This window comes from Cryptomeria japonica, chromosome 4 (genome assembly GCF_030272615.1).
Source record: "Cryptomeria japonica chromosome 4, Sugi_1.0, whole genome shotgun sequence".
Taxonomy (NCBI): Eukaryota; Viridiplantae; Streptophyta; class Pinopsida; order Cupressales; family Cupressaceae; genus Cryptomeria; species Cryptomeria japonica.
The window spans coordinates 412,841,108-412,860,644 of NC_081408.1; the positions used below are offsets into that span (position 1 = coordinate 412,841,108).

The 19,537-nt window shown below is 35.6% G+C and overlaps 1 protein-coding gene across 8 annotated transcripts in view; it reads right to left on the reverse strand.

The window, feature by feature from the left end:
- Positions 1-245: 245 nt before the first annotated feature.
- The window catches only part of LOC131030933 (SKP1-like protein 21), a 47,327-nt gene continuing 28,035 nt past the window's right edge, over positions 246-19,537 (reverse strand). For 2 of the 8 annotated variants that reach the window (XM_059219857.1, XM_059219856.1), the window contains exons 10-11: positions 1,354-1,452; positions 309-1,080 (exon numbers count right to left, since the gene is read on the reverse strand). In XM_059219857.1, the coding sequence (XP_059075840.1) occupies positions 1,447-1,452 (6 nt within the window). In that variant the 3' untranslated portion in view covers positions 309-1,080; positions 1,354-1,446. Of the gene's footprint in view, positions 1,081-1,353; positions 1,453-1,951; positions 2,405-16,795; positions 16,935-19,537 lie in introns of those variants that run through there. The other 6 variants (XM_059219853.1, XM_059219852.1, XM_059219855.1 and 3 more) reach the window with 5 other exon arrangements.

A 19,537-nucleotide genomic window follows, 5' to 3' on the forward strand; every position in this document is an offset into this window, starting at 1 on the left:
CACTGGGTGTAAACTTCTGTCAGTCCTGTGTAATTGTTAGGTAAACAGGAAAAACTATCAAAAACTTTTTTTTTGAAAAAAACATATTAAATCTTCTGAATCAATTTTCTATACATTAAAAATATATTGCAAGTCCTTTAAAATTGTATTAAAAACACATCGATTATCCAATCTCAAATGAACCACCAAACAAAGATCTTCAAGAATTTGCCAATAATGCAGGAATTGCATTTAAAAGTTGGTCATTGACCCGAAGAGAATGTTGCCATGTAGTTGATGCTTATAAAAGAATTGCACACAGGTCAGTGTTTCATTTTGAAAAACTTGCACAACTGATCGCCCACAATCATATTATCTGACAAACTGAACCAACAAAAATCAGGAATCGTCTCAGAATGTTCACATTGTAAGTTACAAAAAAAATGCTTACCGGAGATTTCTCCCCATAACCTAGCCACAACATTACTCAGATCAAAAAATATGCATCGTGTTGTTCTGGCTAAGAGAAGCCTCATTCTTATCCACAGGTACACATTCCTCACTTGAAACGAAATTCCAAAACCTGATGTGCACAGCCATGTGACTGAACTGAATTATGATTTAATTGATTTGCTGCCTTATTAAGTTATTCTATAAGGATCAAAACTAATCATCAAACAGTGCCATCTTATAGAATGTAGCCATACAAAAAAAATCATAAAATTTGTTTATCCTCGGCAGAACTTACAAAGCATGTCCATCTGAACACGTAATGCAATAAACTCTGATTAATGCCGTACCAAGTAGTATCTTGGCCTGGAGAACTTTGTACAAAGCTATTTTGCTTTGTGCAGTTACATTCAATTGAAAACAATGGCCGGAAAAATGCAATGCAAACTGACTTGAATCTAAAGAATTTTGATACACCGCCAAACAAGAGATGCTCCCTAAGATTAGCAAGAAAAGATTAAAAATTAGATGGATGCCATTAAAAAATGGTGCAGGCTATTTGAGCATTCTTCTGCTGATTCTTGCCCGAACATATATTGATACTCATACCCTTGACCCATTTTTTCTCTGCTTACAAATTGTATATGCATGCTGTAAAAAAAAAAAACATAAGAAAAAACCCATATTAGAGTGTAAGGAAGATCTTGCATATTAAACAGTACCCTGTACTCAACTATAAAATGCATAATTACACATCCATAATGCTACAAAAGTTTGAAACAAATATCTTGCATAATAAATGCAAGATGATAGTTTTATCATGCCTAACAGGTATGGATAAGTTCCCAATGTCATGCAGCTCAACATCTCACGTTTCAGTTTTGAAATCTCAAGTAGAAAAAGAAACACAATAAGAGATCATACCTATATATCTTGAGTTTGATAATATACTTTGACAATAGATACACCATGGAATAAAATTCAACAATGTTACACGTGCAAAAGCTCAACACATCGTCAAGCCTGAAATACACAAAAAATTTAGTCAGGTTTGAGTTGCAAACAACCAAAAAAATAGTATATTTCTGATGATAATATGAGCTATTGACTATCATAATAACTCTCAATAAATCAGGGATCCAATATATAATTCGTCCAGACCATGAGAGCTCTCAGGAAATTAAATTTATGATCATGTCAATGTCAACTCACCAGGTTATATATGTGCCAATGCCTACGATGTTCTTTCTTAATCTTAAAGATAAATCCATGCTTTAAAATATTGTTATAAATTTTTAAAACTGAAAGCATATGTAATATAAATTTGGAGGCACTAATCTTCTCAAAAAGTCAGTTGTTTAGCATATAAGATTAAAATTTATTTTACAATCTCATATAGTGGAAGATAATTCATAGTTGCCATATTCAAGAAACAAATTATGTTTGATCTTAGTAAAACAAATTTCAAAATAATTTATCAATGCAAATAACATCAATAACTTTTTTCAAGATGCTTGCAAAAAAGAGCAAATTTACCTGACTCAACATTTTCAGATTAGAAGTTTTTAAAAGAGAGTTAATTCATCCTCCTTACAGATGCAATAAATAGATAGAGTCCTATCTTTTCTTCTCTCAATGCACCTTTTTTCTTAAATGCATCATGTTTCTTCACCCAGATTTTTTTTTACAAAGTTGGTTCTCCTCTGTGGCGATCTTCTCCTTCAACGGAAGCAAATTTACCCTCCCTTAACTCATTTCATTCTCCCAAAGTCCACTCCATATTGCAACCAATCAAAAATTTCTCTGTAAGTCATTTTTGCACATAGATGTTGACCTTTCCTCAATTCAACGCTTCAATTTGAAATATTCATGCCTTTTGCTTGATTTCACATATTTTGAAGCCAAACTGATTTCAACTTATAGCCAGCAACAAAAGCATTTTGATGCTTCTGTGATGTCCCCTTCCTAATTTGCCCTAGAATCGCAATTGCAACAAATTAGGGTTAGGGTTAATGTGAATCTGAATTTAAATCCTGCAATCATAACATAAAAAACATTTACACAATATTATTATCACAAGACAACATTGCATTCAACTACTAACCATAATATTATTATACATGCATATTAGGTTTTGGAGGAAGAGACATAATAGGTCTGCCCGAAGCCATTTCTACAACTAAGCCCAAGAGCGAAGTGAATGTCAAAGCCCTCTTGTCCTTGGTAGGTAGTCAACATGGACATCCATGGAGGTGGCCTACTTGGTGGGTTGCTTGTACCTACTTTCCCCATCAGTGTCTCATCTCCCTAAAGAAAAATGCCTTCTTGTGGAGTTGGGCGGAGGTCGTAAGTGGGCTCCTTGGCTCTTCTACGTAAGTTCCCTCTAGTCCTCGAAGCCATTATGGCCAACTCTAGGACGGTCTACTTACTTAGCCCTCTTAAACCCCTTTCGCTTACACCCCAAGCCCTCCCTACAAGATGGATTTCAGACAATCAGGCATATCTTATATTCTATCATATAATCATACACATAAGCATTATCTATTATGCATAAGTAACGTGTCTATATATACCACCAGCAATTGTGAGAGTATAGACTATAAAGTGCTGAGAAGGGCAGATCCGAAAATAATATCAGACTGCTGTTTTAGGCCTGATCTGAAGATTAATTCCTTTGATGTATTTGCCGTTGGATGACTAGACGCTTGATCTGAAATTCCTTTATTTCCTTTATAAGAATTATTTCCTCTTCCTTTAATTGCTTACTCTTTTTATACCTTCATATCTCATTGAGGAGACACATCTCTTTGGAAAGAGATATCCATTCAAATGGATAATGTCTCCTCATTGCTGTCTTATTATTCAAATCAGATCTGCACTTCTGATTATTCATTACAACGCTTATTTTCTATTCCCCTAGATGATCTGCCTTGGATATATTCCTCAAATGATATCTTCTCCCCTTTAAAAATTCCCATGTGAGGGAAAGTCACACCTCTTCATCATATCTCCCCTTTGCAAGGTCACAACCTTTAATAATTATCACCCTTTGAAGAGTTACAACCCTTGATCATTTCTGCCCATTCCTTTCTACTTCCATTAATCCCTCCTTGTTTCACATGCTCCCTTCTTTCTTCCTCCTCCTCCCCATCCTCCTTTCAAATGAGGTTCTATTCTCCCTTTTATATCTCATGTTTGAAGGAGTCACAACTTTTCATTTCATACCTTTGGACCATTCATTAAACTTAATTATATTTTAATTTATTCTTTTATATTTTTATTTTAATTTTTTTACTAGTATTATTTATAATTAAATCCTATTCAAAGTGGGGAGACATTATAGCTTCAAATTGGACTCTGGAAGAGGAAGATATGGCTAAAGGCCCAAGGGGAGAGAAGTGTCAAGAGGGGCCAAAAACATGTAATTTCTAATGAAGAGGCAAAGTATCATGCTAGAAATGCACAATCCACGCAATTGAAATGTAGGAAACCCAAAATCAAAAATGTCAAAAGTGATGAGTAGGCCAAAAGGGTGTGCCACATGCAATTGGGTGGCTTGACATGTTCTTGAAAGTGGCAAGCAAGGCCAAACGGGCACCCCACTTGCAATTAGATGCTTGGTTGATGGGTTCTTCAAAGTGATGAGAGGGATAAAGGACACATTGCACATGATTATATCCAATGGACAAGTTTTTGAAATGGTGAAATGGTGTGGGGGGAATGAAGTGAGATTTCCAAAACAGCTCACCCAAACTGACAAGTTTTTGGCAAACTGACAAGTTTTTGGAAAACTGACAAAGGTGAGGAAATCACGAGTCATGAGCTTTTGTAACAAATGATTAATATGTTGAGGTGACAAAACGAGGTCAAAACCTATGATTTTTCATCAAGGAAGCAAGAAAGGGTCAAAAAGTATGATTTATCATCAAAGTGGCAAGAGGTGATCAAATATTAACTTTTCATCAAGCAACAAGAGAGGATAAAAAAGTGTGATTATTTGTCGAGGTGCTAATAGGTGGTCAAAAAGTGTTTTTTTGTCGAGGTGCTAAGAGGTGGTAACAACACATTTTTTGTCAAGGTAGCAAAGAGTCAAAAAGTGCAATTTTTCATCAAAATGAGAAGAGAGAGGCCAAGAATGTGCGGAGTCAAAAATTGCACATTCCACACTTCTCACTCTATGTCCCATTTTGCCAATTTCTATCCTAAAACCCATCATTGATGTGCCATGCAAACCAAACTATGATTCCTCAACTATTACCAACCCATCCCTAGGGTTTTTGCTGCTATGTTCTCAAGGGCACTGGTGCGAAAATGCTTGTGACCCTAAACACTAGCATGCCCACACAAATAACCTGAATAGTAGCACACTTGCATAGTGTCCCATACCATTAACACCATTGAATTGCTAAAAAGCCCTAACTTTATGTTCTTATTATATTTTAACCATACACTTCACCACTTAACCTTTACAAAAGCAATTTTAAACCTCATTTACCTCTTATGTAATTTCGTCTTCCATTCTAATATTTCTAAACATTCTTTCATGCAAGTTTATGCATTTTAGAGCTCTCAAGCAAGTTAGTGTCATTATGCAATAGTTGGTTAGATGTCAAGTGAACAAACCATTTAACAAGTGCACAAAGCATGTGAATGAAATCAAAACAGGAAACAATGGTGCAACAATGGAAGCCAAATGAAATTGCAAAAAATAATTAAAAGGATACAAAGGGCCACTAAAATATGAAACCTAAATCACACTATGCTACCTGATCCTAGAGATATATGTGCAGAGACTCTCTAGAACTAAAATCAAGCTCTAAACTCTATCCAAAAACCCAACAACAATCCAACCAATGAATCTAGACCCCCAAAACGATCGAAGCTCCTCATTATATAGCAAATGCTACTTGCACTACCATGCAAGATAAAAGGTTATTCCTAGAAAAAAATGTAGCTCCACCTAAAAGGTGTCATTTAACAAAGAAAAGCTAGCCATTCATTAATAAATTCGAACCAACATTCTTCGAGCTCTAGGATTGACACACTATCAAAAGATGTGATGTTGCACAACTCATGCAATCAAACATCCCTTTGAAGAAGAAATCTACTATCCTAGACACCTCATTTGACATCTAACAATGAATTAAATATGCCATTTTAGAAAATGCATCCACCACTATGAAGATAGTGTTACTACCCCTCCAAGCGCACAACAATTCAAGGACAAAATTCATGGACAATTCCTCCCACGATCTATTTGGCGTACACAATAGCTTGTGCAGCCTAGTGCTTTGAATTGTTCCTTTTGTACACACATATTTCCACAATTGTACAAACATATTTGTGCAAACTTGGCCAAAGATACCTCTCCTCCTGTATGGCTTGCATCTTGTCCTCTTAGTCCACCTCCTTGCAACTCTCTAATGAGATTCTCCCTCATTGAACTTCGTAAGATACATAGTTGCTGCAACCTGAACAAGCATCCCTTTGGCATTAAGTATTCCTTATACAAGCTCATCTCTAGGCCAAGGCTCTATGCATGTGCACCATGTGTCTCCAAGGTCTGAATATATGCCATACTAATCCTTCATCACCTCCATATTCACTGATGTGGTGCTTCAACATAAAAAAATAACCCTACAAACTACCCACCTCGTGCTAGTTGGGATTTGCCTTATTATTGAACTTCAATGCTTGGCGGTCTATGTATAACAAAAACTCCTTTGGCAACAAATAATACCTTCACTTGTGCAAAGCTTACACAATGGCATGAAATTCTTGGTCATAAACAAAGTATCCTTGCCTTGCCTTATTCACCTTATTGTGAAAATACACAATTGCTCTAACATCCTATCTCAATACAACATTGATTGCCATTCCACTATAGCACTGTAGTCAACTTGGAATACTTTTCCAAAGTTTGGTAGCATGAGCACGAGCTCCTTTGTCACCTTCTTCAAGAGTGCCAAATCATTGGCAATTGCAACCATCCACTTGAACCCTCCTTTTCTTATGCAATGCATCAAGGGCGCACAATGTCACAAGTTCCTAATGAGCTTTCAATAGAAGTTCAACAACACAAGCAAACTTTTGGCCACCATTAAGCTTCTCAGTTTAGTCCATTCAACAATTGCACAAACCTTCTTCGGATCCATTCACGATCCAACTTGAGATATGGATCCCAAGAATGTTAACTCCTTACTAAATTTAAACATGGGTCTTCTTTCCTCAATTATACCAACACCAGTTGCAAGTGCACAAGATAATCCTCCCTCATTTTACTAAACACCAAAACCTCATCGCAATGAACATCCACAAACTTATTGAGAAATGAATTCAGAATCTTGTTCATCAATCACATGAATGTGCTTAGGGTGTTTGTTAGCCCTAATAATTTCCCCTCATGACATCAAATGTAAATTCATCATCTCATCCATGTGTTGCAACAAGAAACTATACTTGATGGTGTATCTGATTGTTCACATGACAACATATACACATCCTCTATTCTTGATCCCTCTTTAGCACAAGTACTACAAGCACCTTGCAAGGAATCATGCTTTCCCTTACGTAACCTTGTTCTAGCAAAATTCCTCAAGCAAACAAAAACTTGGAATCAAATCCATGCAATGTGAGATGCTACACATCAATGACAATCTATTTAGCATTCCTTCATCAATCACATCCATGAACTTTTCCAACACCAAGACATTTGGCTCCTCAAATTGCACAACTCTATTTGCTCTTTTTACATAGGCATGACTACTAGTAGCAATCCTACATGTCTCTCATCTCCTTGAGAAATTCCTCTATTAGCAAGAGCAACACTTTGCCCTTTTGCATAAACTCCTCCTTGTCCTTCATGGGAAGTAACTCAAACTTCTTCCCATCCTTCTTGATGGTGATGGTGTTCTTGCGCCCATCATGAATTGCATTTCAATCACACAACCACAACCTTCCCAATAACACATGGAAAGCATCCATCAATATCATTAATCCATGCATTGTTCAATGCACATTGCAGCTTGGCATTGCTTTGTTGCTACGAATTGTTGTTCCTTCTGAAACCAAGAGACCTTGTATAGTGTGAGATGTGTGATAGTAACCTTCAACTCCAACTTTGGCATCAGCTTCAAAGACACTAAGTTGTCAATGCTACCTCAATCAATGATCAACATGCAACACTTCCCTCATAACTTGCATTTACGTTAGAATAGGCTCTTCATCAACAAAGGTTAATCATATTTGAATGCAAGTCTTTAACAAAACCTTGTGCATCATCAAGTTCTCTCCAACCTCGAGGTAAGCACTTTTTGCTCTACTACCTAATGAGCTTGCCTTTTCAACCTACGCAACACGCGTGCACTTCTCTACACAACGTTAGAACACTAAAATGTGTAGTGACCTACTTGACCACATTTGGAGCAAGTCCCAACAAAGCCCTTTCCATGACTTCATATTCTATCTCCATCTCAATTGGAGATCTATTCAAGCTTCATGCTCAGCATGACACCACTAGTTTCTACACCATCCTTCCACACAAAGATATGCCTTCTTACACTCTACTTGCTCTTCTAGTCCTTGCCTTAACCACTACCCCACACAATCTATTTTCTAAGACTCTATAGCACTTCTATTCCAACTTGAGTACAAGTCAATAGGCCGCCTCAACAAATTAAATGGCAAGCTAACACATCTTATCCTAGATGGAGCTGTGCAATACATTCACATACCTTAATACTTTCTTAGTATCATTATCCAATATGACCAATGCATATGAATAGTTTGTACAACTCCTTTGTGTACTTGGTCACGTATGCCTCTTGTGGGCATAGGTTTTGGAGCTTATTGAGTAGATATTGCACATAGTTGGTAGGAAAAACTTCCCCTTACACTTAGCCACCATTAAATCCCACAACAAGATCTTGCGCTTCTCATGCATGACTTCCCATTAGTATAGATTTTGGAGCTTCTTGTGTAGATCTAACACATGGTTGGTGGATAAAAACCTCCTCTTAAGCTTAGCTACTATGCACTCCCACATCAAGATCTTGCACTGTTCCTACATAGCTTTTCTAAAACCAAATCCCACCACAAGGCAACATACATTTTCAAGTTCATGGCAGTGTGCTTAATGGTCAACAAAAACTTACTCTTAAGCTTAGCCACCATACTATCCCACAACAAGAATCTAGCACTTCTCCTACATATAGCTTTTCTAGACCAAGTCCTACCACAAGGCAACATGTTTCAACTTCATGTTAGCATGCTTGACTCTTCTTGAGTCCTTGATTTCTTTTAACAAAAAATATCTCTCAATCTCAACGATCAATCAATTAACTCTTCCACATTTAAGCTTCCTTAGTAGCCAAGCAAATCAAATCTCGACTTGCTCTTAGCATTCAACAAGGCAATAGCGAATAATTCCTCTATTGTGATGTTTTCATCACCATCTACATCCGCAACACCTCCCTACACATCCCGATTTGCTCTCATCCTAGTCGATGTCCTTCACTATCATTGAAAATCTTCACTATGTGGTTTCAATGGCCTTGAGCCAATCATGAATGGATCCCAAAGCATCAACCAAATTTGCAACACAAGCCATTCATTGGCCTTCCTGCACCTCGTCTTCCTGCTCTATCAACCATCTTCACTACTTCACCTATAATGCAACAACAACTCACACAAAAGCTTCATTAATGGAATGTTAGTGCAACTATTGATTGGTGATCAAACAAACAATCATCCAGCAAGGGCAAAGAGCACACGAATGGAAGCAAAACAAGAAAGAAACGATGAGCCAACAACGGAAAAAATGAAATTGCAGAAGATAATGGAAATAATACACAAGGCCACCAATATGTGAAACCCAAATTGCACTATGCTATCCAATCCTAGAGATATTTGTAGAGACTCTTTGCAACTGCAATCAGGCTCTAAGATCCACTTAAAAACCCAACAATGACCAGAAATTCTCATAGTTTAGTGCATGTCAATTGTGTTACGATGTAGGATAGATGGTGGTCACAAAAATCAATGCACGGTCAAAAAGGTAGCTCAAGCAACAAGGTGCCATCTAGTAAAGAAGAATCCAACCTTTCCTTAATGAATTCAAACCAACATTCTTCGAAGTCTAGGATTGACAACATTAGAAAATCTAATCACGTCATCTAATAGAAGAAATCTAATGGAATGACCAACTCCTTGAAATCTAGCATTGGCTGATCATAGATATCGAAAAAGGCCATGTAAGAGCTTAAGTCTTGCAAGAGGCCATGCAAGAGGAGAAAATGGATTTGAAAAAGTGTTGATACCTAGGATCTAGTGAGTTTGCTTGAGGGAAGGAAGCCCATTGGATATGCAAGTGTATGTTTAAGAAAGAGTTCAAAGCAGATGGTATCTTGGAGCGGTACAAGGCAAGACTAGTGACAAAAGGATACTACCAATGAGAGGGAGTTGATTTTGGTGAAATAATTTATCCTATTACAAAACCTACTTTTGTTAGATTCTTCCTCTCTCTTGTTGCTACTTATAATTTAAAGGTAGATCAAATGGATGTTAAAATTACTTTTTTTTTGCACAGGGATCTTGAAGAGAAGACTTATATGAAACAACTTGATAATTTTACAGTGAAAGTGAGAAATAAACCCAGTTTGCAAATTGAACTAATCACTTCAAATGTCATATCAGAAGTTTGAGGGATTTGAATTGATGTTTTTTGCAAGGAGTGAGGGTCTATCATTGTTTTTTTTAAAGTTGAATGATGATCAATTACTAATCATTATCTTGTATGTTGATGGAATATTTTTTGGAAACATGGGTAATGATTAGAGAACTCAAAACTCAACTTTCTAGTGCATTTGATATGAAGATTCAAAAGCTGCCAAATATATCTTGGAGATAGACATCAACAAAGATCAAGTTCACAAAAAACTTTGGCTTAGTTGAAGTATGTGGAGACTATTTTGCAATAGTTTGCTATGCAAGACTGTATGCGAATGAGTACTTCTTTACCTCTGGGTACTAAGTTATCTTTGGAGTAGCGTCCTAGGTCAGACAATAATTTTGAGGACACATATAATGCTCCTTATGCTAGTGTTGTAGGTAGTCTGATGCATACAATGATACGTAATATACAAGATATTGCCCATGCAGTGAGAGTTCTTAGCAGGTTAATTTCTAACCCTGTTAGAGAGCTTTGGAATTGTGTTAAGATGCTGTTTAAATGTTTGCAAGAAGCTTCTAATTACTACTTATGTCATCATGGGACCAATGATATGGGCAAGAAGTTGGACATATAGGGCTTTGTTGATTCAAATTGGATGGCAATAGGTCCACAAGAGATTATGTGTTCACTCTGTTTGGAGGTGTTGTCAGTTGAATAAGTAAAAGGAAGCTCACATTTATTTTATTTATTGCAGAAGCAAAGAATATTGTTGCTACACATGCTTGTAAGAAGGTGGTCTAGCCACAGTACTTGTGTTCAGGCATTGGTTTGATTGCAAGAAGGATCAGATCAGGTGCAAAGTCGAAGTGCTATTTCACTCTGTTTGGAGGTGTTGTCAGTTGAATGAGTAAAAGGTAGCTCGCATTCATTTTATTTATTGCAGAAGCTAAGTATATGGTTGCTACACATGCTTGTAAGAAGGTGGTCTAGCTACAGTGCTTATGTTCAGGCATTGGTTTGAGTGCAAGAAGGTAAGGGTCACGTGCGATAGTCAAAGTGCTATCTATTTGGTAAAGAAGCTCATGTACCATGCTCCTACTAAGCATATAGATGTTCAATATCACTTTATTTAAGAAATTTTCTTACAAACCAGTGAGCACGAATAATTTTTGTTGGTGCATGGAGGCGATGAACCTTACCTCTTCTTACACTTGATTAATTTTATGTTTCCTATCATGTTATTGCAATGTAAGTTATCAAGTGGCAGAATGTGAGGATTTTGATTAGATATTTATTTTGCAATACTATGTTGGATGTTTACATCTCCAACATTTTTGGAATGGGTACTTAGACACACATGAGAAATTCTGTGATATTGTTTAATTACTATACTATTCTCCTAAGAAATTGGAATATTGTTGGAGTGGCATTGAACAATGATGTTATTAAAAAAAAAGGTCAATAGTGGAAGTTACACAATTGTCACTCTTAAATGCAATTCTATATCGCTCTCTTGAAGTGCTAGGGAGTGGGGCATCATGTCATAAATGGTAGGGCACTCAAGTGTTATTGGTCTTATCATGAAGCACTAGTCTTGGGAGTGGTGCCTACCAGCAGTTATGAGTCAAAGATGTTGTCTATTGGTGATGTTTATCTTGGGTGATTGTTCAATTCATAGCGGGGTGTAAGTTTTTGACTTGTGAGCCTTGCTTGGTGACCATTAGTTTCATGAAACCACTTGATGGTTTCCTATTTCCTTTGCTCTATTTATTGGAGGCATTAAATGGAAGCTTATGAGTGTCATGTACGTGAAGTATTGTTATGTCAGAATGCTGTCAGACTGATGAGTTAGAGTGGATTGTATTGATATACTTTTGTTAAGGTTAATACAAGCTCGATGTCTCTTTCCTGGTGGAATCTCTTCCTAAGACGGTTTCTCAACATCTATCAGGTATTATGTGTTATTGTTAATTTTAATTTGCTGTTACATGTGCTTTTCCCTATTATATTTCAGATTTAATAGTTAATCACATGTTAGTCTATCTTTTAAATCAGATTTGAATACTTTATGTTTATCTTTTCACTGTATCTGTTTACCCCATTCTTAACGATCAATCCTATGCAAACCATGAACCTTGCAATGAACTCTGTGTGCACCCTATTTGAAGATTGAAAATTCTTCTCATACATACAATTTCATGTTGAACAGTTCAACACAATGTGCAACCCTGTGGGAATAACAAAATTCAATGTTATATATGCAATTTTATTTCTCAAACTAATGTGCAACCCTACATGAGCGGTGGATTTTGTTATAATATATGCAATTTCATTGTTGAATCTGATTTGCAGTCCTATGTTAAAGATTTTGCAAGTCATAAAAAAATAAGGGATGAATTCAGACTTTGAATTAAATTTACCACTTGTTGAATGCTACTTGCTCCTGACTGCACCAGTCTCTCTCTAATTTGTAAAACCTCATTATGTTTTATTCCAACAATTAGTATTTCTTAGTAAACGTATAATTTCTTCTCTCTACAATCTATTAAAAAATTAGTGCATGTTCATTAATACTTCTAAAAATCAGAAAATATTTGGATTAAGTGCTTGAATGTTGTTTCAGCGTAAGTCCAGAGTAAGAGCTAAAAAATAGTGCCACATGTTTGTTTTACATTGTATATTGAAAACACAAAACTTTCTTTGTTTTGGAAAAAGGGAGCTGCCCTATTCAAACACAAAGTGAAGTCATCTTCCCCTTTTATATATAATTTGGATGTTAGCTGGAGTACATGACACAGTTCTTCTTATTGTTTATAAAAACTTGCTTAATGATATTTTTTATTTTTCTGCTCAACATTTGGTCCAACTCCAAATGAAGCCCTATGTTAAGCTTTAAAGCAGTTTTCTCCACTGAATTGTAAACCCAATATTTATCATAGCAGGCTGGATTTCAGGCTGACTGACATCCATATTCTATCGCTATCAGTAAAATTTGATTATATATTCTTTCTTATTTTATGTTCATGATTGGACAAATTTTGAATGGAGCCTATATTAAGCTTTAATAATCTCTAAAGTAGTTTTTCTCCACAACACATCGTAAACCCAATATTTGTCATGCCACGCTTGATTTCAGTCTGACTGTCATATATGCTCTATTGTTGGCTGTATATAGGATTGCTGTGAGTTGGTAGACAGACTCCTTATATGTCTTCCTTCAAGCTTAAACCAGCAACCAACTTCTAAAATTTCTGCTTTGACACTAATAAGATATCAACACCTTGAAATCTAAAATTGAATTCCGTTTGTTCCTATGCTCCCCACAATTAAGCTGCCGTCTAATCAGATAATAACTCAATCCTTTTATGGAACATGACCTCAATATATCGTGTACAAGGTCCTGTTGAGATCTTTAGCTTCATCTTCTTTCTTGACTGATATATAATGTCATATGGCTATGGTTTGATGATTAGATTTCTCGCATACACTTTGATATTGAATTCTCCAAAATTTGGTCTAAAATTAACATTGAGGCTTGATTAGTTTTGTTTTCCTATGCTCTTTCCACTTTTATGTATTCCATTACTGCTAATGCAGTTGCACTAGTGTTTCAGCTAAACTGAAGGGAATGAGAATGGCTATGATTTTTAACCAATCCTTTTCAGGCTCAATTTCTCTGGCTTCAATTGTGATACTGCCTTTTTCATTGGAAGATGTTAGATCTGTTCTGCCTGTTTACACAGCATTTCTGACTACAACATGGATCTTTCTTATAAAAACATTGCTGCAAACAATTTTTCCACTCTAACCCTTCTAGTAATTTTAAAGTCCTTATACATTGAGCTCCAAAAAGGATGTGAAATTACACTTTTATGCTGCTTCAAAACAGAATACAATTATTTCTTTGTTTTTAACAACACATAATCAACAATCATCATTCTTTGAACCTCTTTATCTTTTCATTTCCACCATTTTATATCAAACCAGACAAGCCAAGTCTTGATGTTTCTTTGACATTGCCAACACAGAACCATACTCATGTTATTTTATGTTTTGATAATACTTACCACTATCACAATAATTATTTTTTTATTTAATAATTTGCCAGTGGATAGGAATCAGGATAACATAGTGGCTACAATACCGTGTGTGCCAAAGCAGATTTATGACAATATTGCAATGCAAGGGAAAAAAGAATAATTCACAAGAACCGCATAGAATCTACAAAGAAGAAATTGTGCACATAATAATTTTATGAACAAAAAGTTCTGAAGAACAAATATGGGAAGTCCGTTACCCAATATGGGTCACACAAGCTCATGAAACAGCCCATGTAATCCTCACAGAAATAAAATAACAGTTGTGAGGATCGATGTTTCTAGGATTTGTGGGGTGCTCAGCAAACTTGAAAGGTCCCAAGGCAAGCCTGGCCAAAGGGTCCCAGGGACTCGGATCTGATTCCTGTCAAGTCTGATCAGACTCACTGAGTCCCAATGGTAAGACTCTGCAGCTAAAAAGCAGCAGAAAAACAGGAAGGCAAAAAAATTTAAACCTACAACATGTACATTTCCTTTCCAAGTACAAACAAGTTCAAAAAAAGAATATTGAAGAAATAATACAATTCACTAAACAAAAAGTTAAAACCAGTAAGTGTTAATTGAATTGAACTTGAAATTAGTAGCAACTCTTGGTGCATCTAAAAGAGCCTATATGCATTCAATAAAGCTCACTGTAAATTTGGAGCTATTTTAAATATCTTCTTTTTGTTTGTTTTTTTTAGTTGGTATGCTTCTACATTAGTTTTTTTCTTTTTATTTCAGTTTCATGCAATAAGAATAAAAAGAGGGAAAAATAAAGTCTTCTTTATAGTTCTACAGAATTTTTTTCAGTTTTCTATTTCTTTTTATTTACAAACCCTAAATTCAATCTGTGTTTTTTAACTCTTTTACCTATAAACTCTGTATGTTAATTAAAAAGAATTGCAGCGTACTTGAAATTTATAAATTGTTATAATGTTGCCTCTAGATAGAAAGGGCCTAAGTAAGGAACTATAAATTTGGAGCTATTTTGAATATCTTCTAATTGTTTGTTTGTTTTTTAGTCGGTATGCTTCTACATTAGTATTATTTTTTTTCATTTTAGTTTCATGCAACAAGAATAAAAAGAGGGAAAAATAAAGTCTTCTTTATAGTTCTATAGAGAATTTTTTTTCAGTTTTCTATTTTTTTTTATTAACAAACCCTAAATTCAATGTGTTTTTTTTCTCTTTTATCTATAAACTCTGTATGTTGATTAAAATTTTCTTTATTTTTTATTGCAGCGTACTTGAAATTTATAAATTGTTATAATGTTGGCTCTAGATAGAAAGGACCGGAGTTAAGAACATGCCACCCCCCAGTATAGGGAAGGGTTGTTGGTTTGCAATTATCGCAAACTAAGCAAACTGAAAATTAGTGAGAGAGCCACATAAACTCGAAGAAGCATAACAAATTGTAAATGTGAAGGTTGAATGATCTTGTATATGTTCATTATAACCTACACGTCTATCACAAGCAAATCTTGGGCTCTAACCTATTCCCCATCACATTAAAGGAGGTTGATCCACAATCAGATTGGATCACTAAGGCTGAGGACCTGTCTTCACTAAGGATGATCTTGCATGGAATGGTCAGGTTGATCTTGAGGCAGAGGCAATAGCCATGGCAGAGGAAGAGGTAAAGTATGAGCAAATCCCTTGAATGTTGATGTCACTGATTGACACAGATATCATGACTCCATCAGCATCAAGGACCTATCTAAGACACAAGTGCAAGACTCACCATACCTTTGATTTTTGTTTTTGATGCCTAAAATTTCATAATCCATGAGATTTTTATACCTAAAACAGTTAAGGATATCTACATATTATAAATGTTACTTTGTCCAGCTCAAATCCGCTTTTCTACTCATTTGATCGATTTAAACTTGTGTATGTGATCAAAGTAGTTTCAATTTTAAATTTGTTTATTATGTCTTTAAAGTTGATTTAGTGAAGGATGCATGATAAAAGTTTTAACTCCTTAAAACTTCTCTGTACTCCATGGTTTTTTCAATTTGCTGTGTCCATGTCTGAGACAAAATACCAGCCTGCTGGGCCTTTGCCATGTCCAAGTCATGTAATTATTGCGAGGATAAACCAAAATAGTCTAAAACCCTTCTTGTTCTGGTTCCAATTGCCTTCTCTTTACACTACCTTTCTCTTTTTAGCCAACTTCGCATGCAGAAAGGGTGCACCATTATATTCATCTTATTGTTGTGTAGAAAAAGCAATACTGCCTCTTTAAGAGACAAGTGAGTTGACTTTCCAATGTTGATTCTACTCCCAACTTACACAAGCTTTGGAAAAATTAGTCTTCATGATGCACTCTGTTATTTTTACCTATTGAAACAAATTGGAGCAAGTGGGACACAAATTTAAAAAATTCAAAAAGCTACGATTTCAAACAACTTCCAATCTTCTGCTTCATTGAAATCTAAGTGTCGACAATCCATGTGATTTGGGGGGCACTGAGAATACTCTCTTACTAATAATGCAACTCTTCAGCTCAATTGCAGGAAAACACTCTTCAAATTGGATGGCCCAAGAAATGAAATATATTTGGAAGATCTATCAATTGGACTGTAACTTCATCTCATGAACAATTAGAATGCACTTACAGTTTTGTGTGGAGATCTGTTTGGCACGAATTTCATCGCTAAACCTCCCATGGAACATAAGTAAATAGCTGTTTATATTGGACAGCAGTTGCTAGCATTCAACAATTCCCAACCTCAGACAAGTCACAAAAGCAATTCCCTGCATGCTGTTAAATTTCAATAATAATTTGACTTATATGCAGTTGTATATACAAGAAAATCTTCAAAGACAAGTTGTGGCAAACCCCTTCTTTTCATGAAGGTTAAAAATCTTTGAGAGAATATTAAACCCAAAACCCCTGTTGCCACAAGACAGGAGAGCAATTTGTTGGACTCTAGATTCAAGGTAGATAAGAATTTATCAGGTTGTCCATAAATCAAGAGTGGCTTTCTAAAGATAACTTAGAAAAGTAATAGTTTGGCTGATCCTCCATCAAAATCTAGCTAACAAGGCCAGAACACAGAAGTCTGACTTACCAATGGGATTCTTGCAATAGAGCAGAAGCAAGTTACTGTAGCCTATCTTTTAGCATTGTCAAGTTCCATGATGATTTTGGGTTTGTGTCTTAATGGAGTTTGTTTTTTGTTTACTTTGTTTCATCTGGTTTGTGGAAAAATATGTCTTACAAAACAGCAAGGCAGAGAATTCTAGAGCAGAATTCAACTCAGAAATTTCCTCCTTTCGAATAACCCGAGGCAACTTTTCATGACAATACATGTAACCTTCATCTGAGACAGACAACAATGTTGGAATTTACAGTCAATCCTATTAGGGAGCCTCAACATAACTAATACTCAGCTGCTGAATATCTTAATCTTATAATTATTGTTTGTAATGGAATTTAAGATGTAAACTTTCAAAAACAAAAAATAACTAAAATTAGTCAATAGTAGAGACAAAATGGATATATTAAATACTGTCAGTTCTTATTTTTAAATATATCCAATTTTATGTCTAAAGCATTGACCATATAGAAGGTTAGTAACAATAAAGGACTGCTCCCTTTTGAAGCAGTAACCGTCAACAATAATAAGTGCTATTCTCCTCGCGAAGGATATTTTAAACTTAATTTTGATGGTGCAGTTAAGGGTAATCTAGGGCAAGCAGGTGCAAGGGCTGTGTTGTAAGATTTCAATAGATTGTTTGTCAAAGGTCCCTCATTCTTTTCAGGTCCGAATGTATAATGAAGCAGAAGCAATTGAGCTCTTGGAAGATTTGAAAATGGCAAAGGCAATGGATTGTAGGAAGCTAGAGATTGAATGGGACTCTCAAATGGTTATTAATGGTTGCTTAAAGGGGGCATATGAATGAATAGAATTTGAAAAATATATTAGTTGAGAAGTTGTAACACTTCTAAAAGAAAACTTTGTAGAGTTTTTCTGTATCAATGTTTCAAAGAAACGAAATCTTCATTTGCAACATATCTGATATCCTATTTGTCCTCTTGTAAAGGCTCCCATGTAAAACACACAATCATTGTACTTGGCGGTGGCCCAAAACATTATTGCCACACCTACCTCAAAATACCAATAAATCATAGGGGACCGTAAAGCACTAAGATTCAAAACGTATTGAGTCCTCAATTTGCCATTCTTTAGACTTTAGAGTCATCACTCACCAAAGCTGCAAAGGGATATTGATTAACTCCTAGACTTGCCAATCTATCTGCAAACCTAGTGAATTCTATTACAGAATACTTACTTACAAGAAATATTCTGTAAGCAATTCCCATTCAGCTGAATTTCCTCTCATGCTAAAGAAATGATGTTTCCACAGTCCATGAAAATGAGTTGTAATGCTTCCAGTTCTATAATAAAAATAAGAGTTTTTTGTATCAATATTTTTGACATACTTTGTTAAACTCTAAGTTGCTGAATCGTGGAATTTTTCAGGCAAGTCCGCATACTAAACATACCGGAATCAAATTTTGAAATGAATCTCCTGTGGGTGCATCTGGGGTTCGTGTTTTTAGATGTCAAAATGTTTCAGGAATGTTTAGTGGTTCTAGTTTGATCTTTTTGATATTCTTAAGACCTACAGTGCTGATTAGTGAACTTGGAACTTATATATCATGAGATTCCAGTTTGATCTTTTTGATATTGAAAACTGCATTTTAATTAGTATGTTATGTTTCAGAATTTATAATTTGTTATGGTTTTGCTTAGCATATGTATTGGTATATAACCTTCTAAACTTACATCCACACACACGCACGCCTGCGTGCGCGCACACACACACACACACACACATGTGTGTGTTTGTGTGTGTTATTTTTTATGAACGTACCAAAAATGTACCCAACACCCAAAAAAATATCTGCCGTGTACTTGTTCTTGTTCCCGTACCCGATTCAGAAACTTAGGTTAAACTCAACACAGTTTTCTTCATGGACTGTGGAAATATCATGTCTTTGTTCACAGATGAATTCTATGGATTGTGGAAATCTCATATCATCAATTAGAGGAAGTTAAGTCAAATGGGAATAGCTTTCAGAATATTTCAAGCATTGTTTTAATAAATGCAATAGTTTTGTAGATAGATTGGCAAATCTAGGGGACAGTCAATATCCCTTTGCAGCTAGGGTAAGCATGGACCCTAAAGAATGGTCAATCAAGGACTCAATTCTTTTTTAAGACCCGCAGGAGATTCCATCTCCTCATCCTAATATCCAGTTGCCTACAATTTATTAGTATTTTGTAGTATGTGTGCCAATAATGTTTTGGGCCACCACCGAGTACAATGATTTTGCATTTTAAATGGGA